The sequence below is a fragment of the Argentina silus genome (genome assembly GCF_951799395.1).
Source record: "Argentina silus genome assembly, chromosome: 18".
In the NCBI taxonomy this organism is placed as follows: Eukaryota; Metazoa; Chordata; class Actinopteri; order Argentiniformes; family Argentinidae; genus Argentina; species Argentina silus.
In genome coordinates this window covers 6,137,323-6,144,822 of record NC_139672.1, presented here as the reverse complement: position 1 = coordinate 6,144,822, position 7,500 = coordinate 6,137,323, and the positions used below count along the sequence as shown (strand labels likewise).

The following is a 7,500-nucleotide window of genomic DNA, read 5'->3' as shown; positions in this document are numbered from 1 at the left end:
CAATTAAATTGAATGTATTTTTGGGGGGAGTATAAGCTTTTAAGGACCCTATTTGAGGTATAGCGTATTTCCTTTACTCTGTTTCCTTCACCACAGCTTCATACTACTCCTCCATACCTACGGTATAATGTACCTTATCTCCTTCCCTTACAAACCGTAGCAACCGTTCTCTTGGCTTCATTTCTGTCTCTCACTTGGCATGGGTCTCCCATTGCATCATTTACCATATAACGCCAAGACTAATTGTGATATTGAAAACCTACACACCAGATGTCCTGTTCAGCCCGGAACGAACGAACGCTCCACCCAAACTTCTGAATAGTCTCAATATACTCCCTCTGGGATGAGTGTGGGAGGGAGCAGAGTGGGAGGCAAAATCAGTTTGGGGAGATATGGAGGGACTTGAGGAGATTTGAAAAGAGATTGTTTCCCACTTTGGAACACACACTGGCAACATGCAACGCCTGTTCCAGGCCACCGGGGAGATGAGATTGTGAATGAGGAAGAGGATGATGAATTCAGGTGGAGGTTTACTGAGCCCTATAGAACAGCTGGTTAATGACAATTTTATGACTAGGGCCCAGTGCGTTTCTTCCTGTGTGTGTGTGTGTGTGTGTGTGTGTGCGTGTGCGTGTGCGTGTGCGTGTGCGTGTGCGTGTGCGTGTGCGTTTGTGTGTGTGTGTGTGTGTGTGTGTGTGTGTGTGTGTGTGTGTGTGTGTGTGTGTGTTCTCTATATAATTTGCTGTGGCTCCAGGTAATTTCGCATCAACTCCGGAGGATGCACAGGGATTTGCACTCACTAATTAATTTGTCAGAAGTAAAAAATGTTCCAGTTGGCGGTTGATTAAAAACAATATTAATTTGAATTAACTTGATTCATAATTGAATTCCTATCAATTCACAATTATTGCTCAGTGAAGTTTTAAATATGGGCCGGAATTAAACGCCTCCTGATTTATTCATTTTAAAGGGGTAGAAGAGAGGGAGTTATAATAACCATTATGCTTTCCTAGAATGTCTGTAACATGTTTGAATTCACAATCCAATGTAGAAAAAAGTTACTATAAATTATGAATATATATATTTTTATATATATATATATATATATATATATATATATATATATATATATATATATCCTTTGCTCTCAAAACAGCCTCAATTCTTCATGGCATTGATCCCACAAGATGTTGGAAACATTCCTTTGAGATTCTGGTCCATGATGACATGAATGCATCACGCAGTGCCTGCAGATTTTTCAGGTGCACTTTCAAATGTGTTCTATTGGATTCAGATCTGGTGACTGGGACAGATCAGGTGACTTTCATGTTCATGAAACCAGTTTGAGACGACTTTTGCTTTGTGACATGGTGCATTATCAAGTTGGAAGTAGCCATTAGAAGATGGGTAAATTGTGGCCATGAAGGGATGGACACGGTCAGCAACAATACTCAAAACGGGCCAAAAGTGTGCCAAGAAAACATTCCCCACACCATTACACCACCTCCACCATGAGAAGGTGTACAGGTGTTCCTAATAAAGTATTCAGTGAGTGTATATATATATATATATAATTTCTTTATTTCTTTCTTTATTTTATTATTTATTTGTTTACTATATGGTCTCTGAATATTAAGTTTACTCTCACTGCATGTTACACTATTTATGAAATTAAATATATAAATTAAATTAAATTAAATTAAAATTTTACCTGACGACACATCCAACAAGGTCAGGGAGAGTCATAAATCTCAACCATCCTCGTACAGTAACTAACCCACCTAGCTGTCTGGATACTAGTTAGTGTATCTGACTACACACCTGACTGTATCTCTGTCCCTCCTGTCCTCAGGTCCCATGCAAGAGACGGTCTTCGACTTTTGGAGGATGGTGTGGCAGGAGAACACAGCTGCCATCGTCATGGTGACCAACCTGGTGGAAGTGGGCAGGGTGGGTACTTTAACCACAGGTCTAGGATCAGATCTACCTTCCCCCCCAATCCTAGCCTCATTACTACCACGGTATACAAGGAACGAAAACATACAGTATCTGGTATTGTATCAGGGTCCAGGGGTAACTTAATTCTACTCCCTCTGTGTATCCTACTACTGTTTGTCTATCTGCTGCTGTGGGCTCAGTGAGTCATGTGTGTGTGTGTGTGTGTGTGTGTGTGTGTGTGTGTGTGTGTCCCCCGTCTGCCAGCAGCGGCTCTATCTACATTATCTGATCAGTGTGGAGTGAGAGGAGACTGATTGATGGCCTTCATTATGAGGGAAGCATCGAGGCGCTTGACTACTGTTACATCTGACTGGATCTATAAAAGGAGATTATACAGAGCCGCCAGCCGCTGCTGGGCTCGCCGGAGCGGGAACCTGCTGGAGACCAACCTATGTTGTTTTTGTCCTCACTGGTAATAGGAGCGGTGCTATTCAGCGGCTTGTTTTACAGTTGGCTACCGTCTGATTTTAGTCTTGACTCGTGTGAGCTGACCAGGGGAAAAGCTCTGAACCCTACCAAATAGGTGTATGATCCTACCTGAGTTTTCCCTGGTGAGGTCACATGGTCAGGAAAAAAGTCAGGGGCCCGACAGTACTTACAGTATACCAGATGGATTATAGTAGAGTACATACAGGGAATGGAGTCAGCTGCCATCTCAAAAACCGACATTCTTCAAACAGCAGCCCTCCATGCACATCTGCTGATGAGCACTTCTCTCCTAAATGTACCACAGCCCATAATGATTCATGGGCCTCATCTCTGGGCACCTCATTACCCCGTTACCCTACAGTACCTTACCCCCACCCCCACTCCACCCCCCACTCCACCCCACACCTTCTCCACACCTGCTTAGCCGCTGGGCCATCCTCTCCGGTACCAAGGGACCCGCCCGTCTGCTATATGGTCCTTACCCAATGGCAGGCGGCACAGTTGGTCACGGTGACGCTGGCTCCACAGAGGGCCAATAAAATCACTCCGCCGTATCACAGCAGGCCATCTGCTCCGCTCAGCCGCTGATGAACTCTGGGAGATCCTGGCACACACAGTTTCAACCCCATCGTTTACACAGGGGGGACGACTTACTGCACTCTTTGATGTATGAGAGGTTTGATTTGTGAGGTGACGTGTTGAGTAGGGTAATGTGCAGAGGAGGGTGTGTGTGTGTGTGTGTGTGTGTGTCTGTGTGTGTCTGTGTGTGTATCTATCTACCTGTCCTGTGTGTGTGTGTGTGTGTGTGTGTCTGTGTGTGTCTGTGTGTGTATCTATCTGTCTGTCCCGTGTGTGTGTGTGTGTGTGTGTGTGTGTGTGTGTGTGTGTGTGTGTGTGTGTGTGTGTATGCGCACATGTGTGCATGTGTGCCCGTGCATGTGCTGTCTGTGTATCTGTGTGCCCAAATTTGGCCAACGGCTACAGTAATTCCCAAAACCATGCCGCGTGATCAAATCATGTAATGGGTTTTGCTTTAATTCAATCCCAGTAGAAGCGTTAGATTTGTGATTGTCATCAGGGATTAGTCATCAGCAGTGTCAGAGAGAGGGACCTGGAGTTCTGGTCTGTCTGCACCCCAGAGTGTCACCCCATACGCAAATCTCATTTCAACTCTAATGATGCCATAGACTCCAGGATGGAAATTGAATCCGGTTGCTGTGTGAGCCACATTTATTCCCCATAAAAAAATTATCATTCTCCGATATACCTCCATGGTTTCAACCACTATTTCCATCTTTTTTCCAATCTAACAACTTTAGCACTTTAATTGAATGGGGGTGTAATTTCGCACTCTGATGACACAAAGTATGGCCGATACATCCTGTGGGGTGTTTGAGCTTTCCGTTGGGAAATCTATCTTTAATAGTTGATGGTTTTATCATTTGATATCTTTATTAGATTGTCATTATGTGTTTCTCATCAAATTGTGTTAAACTAGTTTTTTGTGTTGTGTCCTATTTCTTCACTCTGGCAGACATTGCAGCGTGTTCTAGGTCATTATAATGTTCTATTTCCATTCATGTCCTTACAAATACTCTAATTCTGGAGTTCAGTGCAACCTACCTTTACACTGGGCCTCATTTGCACATTATCAATGTGAGAATGAGAAAGCAATAATGTGTGAATTAGCTCTCCATCAATACATACGATTCCCATTAGTGGCTACTCCTTGACCAGAGGCTGAGACTAATATGGAACAGACCTCATTTTAGCTTCAGAGAAATGTTTGAGAAATGAAATATCGAGTGCAGATCAAGCGGAGATAATGAGATAATGTTATGTGACCATATTCCAAAGAAGAATACTGTATGCTCCCAACATAGTCCATAAGTATTTAAACTTCAACCCAACTTAAGACTCAGGTTTTCAGGTTTTCGATTAGTGGAGGTTTGTGTGTGTGTGTGTGTGTGTGTGTGTGTGTGTGTGTGTGTGTGTGTGTGTGTGTGTGTGTGTGTGTGTGTGTGTGTGTGTGTGTGTGTGCGTGTGTGTGCGTGTGTGCGTAAACACTTGTGGTTGGTGTTGTTTTGACTGAGATGCCATATGGTGTCCTCCTCCCAGGTGAAGTGCTGTAAGTACTGGCCAGACGACACGGAGATCTACAGAGACATTAAGGTCACGCTGATAGAGACTCAGCTACTGTCAGAGTACGTCATCAGGACCTTCGCTGTGGAGAAGGTAAGCTGGCCATAAGTAACACAACACATGCACATTTCTACCTCTGTTTTTCTACCTTATAGGATACTACTACTTAAAGGATACTATAGGATACTACTACTAATAGGATACTTAAAGGACACTATAGGATACTTTTACTAACAGGATACTTAAAGGATACTATAGGATACTACTACTAATAGGATACTACTACTATAGGATACTCCTACTAATAGGATACTACTACTATAGGATACTCCTACTAATAGGATACTTAAAGGATACTATAGGATACTACTACTAATAGGATACTATAGGATACTACTACTAATAGGATACTATAGGATACTACTACTAATAGGATACTTAAAGGATACTATAGGATACTACTACTTATAGGATACTGCCAGAGACATGCACGATATCAGAGACTCACCACTGTAAGGCTCATCTTCTTAGAATATAGTCCACGTGTATAAACTCTCCATGAATACATTTTGAACGAAGCATTTTGGTACCCTTTATCTGTTGTGCCTATAGCTATTTTTATCTATTCTACCTAACTGTACCTACTGTAATCAGCCACCAGCCATGAAGATGAGCTAAAATTGGCTCGTCATTCTCTGAAATCTTCAATCCTGTGATTATTCGCTACCCCTTGTATGAAAGAAATATCCGGTTGTTCTTATAACTGAAGATGACACGTACAGTACTGTAGCCATCCAATTTCTACTTCACATAGAATGTGTTCTCTATATTATTCTCACACGGTGTATCTCTATGTCATATCCAGCTCCATTTACTTAACATGAACCTTCACCCAGCCTATGTACTGTATCCTGTCTATGCTCATGACCTGCACGTCTCCTGCCATCTCCTCTCCTCTCCCGTCCTCTCCTGTGTGTGTTTAACGTGATGGCTGCGTGGTGTGTGTCCACAGAGAGGGGCCCATGAGATCAGAGAGATCCGTCAGTTCCACTTCACAGGCTGGCCGGACCACGGTGTGCCCTACCACGCTACTGGGCTACTGGGCTTCATCAGGAGGGTTAAGGCCAAGACCCTGACCAACGCTGGGCCCATGGTCATACACTGCAGGTACTATAGGCCTGGATGTTGTGTCTCTGCCTCTGCTCTGTAGACTAGTACTGCTCTATAGTCATGCCAATGAGCCTGGGTCAAGCTGAGGGTCAATCCAATTCTTGTGCTGCATCAAAATGCAAATTGATTGAAAAGCGTTTCTAGTGTGGATTTCATATTGATTAGAAGAGACCATTTCAGATCACGTTGGAAGGTTTATTTTGTCGAGGAGCGCAAATGTCACGTCTCTCACTTTCTCCTCCTCGGTCTGATTGGTTTCCTCTGCAGTGCCGGGGCGGGCCGAACAGGCTGCTTCATCGTGATTGACATCATGCTGGACATGGCTGAGCGGGAGGGCGTGGTCGACATCTACAACTGTGTCCGGGAGCTGCGTTCCCGGAGGGTCAACATGGTGCAGACAGAGGTAAACTACGCTACAATGATGTACGCCACAGTGCAAGGGGAGGCTGGTGGTGACAGAAATCAGGACGGGCTCATCGTAATGGAATGAGGAATGGTATCATTTGTGATTCCATCGCATGCATTACAATGAGCCCATCCTCCGATTTCTACCTCCACCAACCACCCCTGACTCCACTACGATGATGTATGCTACAGTTAAGTAGCTTACTTGTTAACTCTCCCTTAGAGACTAGAATAGAACTACTGGAAGAGCCGCTATTAGACTGCTAGATAATGTACAGAGGTACAGGCCACCATAGCCTCCGAGCTAAACCCCTTCAGAGACAGAGACATACTCCTGGAGATCAGAGCACAGGTGTGGTAGACTGTATTATCAGACTACTAACAACACAAAGCCACCGTAGCCTCCTGTCTAAACCCCTCTCAGAGACAGAGACTCCTCTAGATCAGCGCACAGGTGTTGTAGAGTGCGTGTCAAAGGTACAGAGGTACACTATTACACCACTAGGCCACCTGAGCCCCCTAGCTAAACCCCACTGAGAGGCTTGAATAGGACACAGAGGTGATAGAGTGGGAGTCAAAGGCAGGGCAACGGTGATCATCTGCTGCAGTGAAAGGACTCATTCCCCGAGCGGGTTTTATTGTATTATGTGCTGTGTAGTCATTCATGACACATTTCACATTTACAGTCATCATTCCATACAAATGCTCGTTATCACAGAGCACACCCTCCCTGTCTCCCAGGCTGCCGGGCTGGATGTTTGGCAGAAGTTGGACAATACGAGGCATAATAAAAGATTTTACAGGCTTGTAAACGAGCAAATTTAGCTCACGTTGAGGGTGAAAACATCCAGGGCCCGTCCGCGTCAGCTTTATGCCAGCGCGGGTACTGAAGGACTTTGCGCTTTTTGAACACGGACCATCTGGAAGCATCCATAGTCTCGCTGAATGCATCATTTCACCGTAATTCCTTTTAAATCACAAGCGTCATTGGACTTAATGGGCAAATGTTTCATAGATGACGTGCGGATTGGGATTTGAGTAACTAGAGACCAAATGTTGTTCCCTGATTCACTCTCTCTCCTCAAGTTCAGTGACCTTCAAAGTGTGTGTTTTCCCTCGCAGGTGTTTTGGCTCTCTGGCACGGCTCCTCACCCTGCAGCCGCACACCACCTTTACGACCCTACCCCGTCTATGGAAATTGAAATTATAATCTCTTTTGGAATTAATTACCCCCATATTCAAATTAAGGGAAAAATACCCTTCTTGAATCATGAAAGCACTTGAGACACAATGTTCACGGTTCATGATAGTCAAACAGTTTAGGTTTGCAGTGGAATGTCAATGGACGACGAACCT

At 44.3% G+C, this 7,500-nt stretch overlaps 1 protein-coding gene across 1 annotated transcript in view; it reads left to right on the top strand.

Annotated features, from left to right (window-relative positions):
• The window catches only part of LOC310819390 (receptor-type tyrosine-protein phosphatase mu), a gene marked incomplete at its 3' end in the record, with an annotated part of 90,471 nt that overhangs the window by 77,062 nt on the left and 5,909 nt on the right, over nt 1–7,500 (top strand). Inside the window, exons 22-25 of the mRNA XM_083690666.1 lie at nt 1,853–1,950; nt 4,546–4,662; nt 5,582–5,736; nt 6,007–6,142. Coding sequence (XP_083546792.1) covers nt 1,853–1,950; nt 4,546–4,662; nt 5,582–5,736; nt 6,007–6,142 — 506 coding nt within the window. The remainder of the gene's footprint in view (nt 1–1,852; nt 1,951–4,545; nt 4,663–5,581; nt 5,737–6,006; nt 6,143–7,500) is intronic.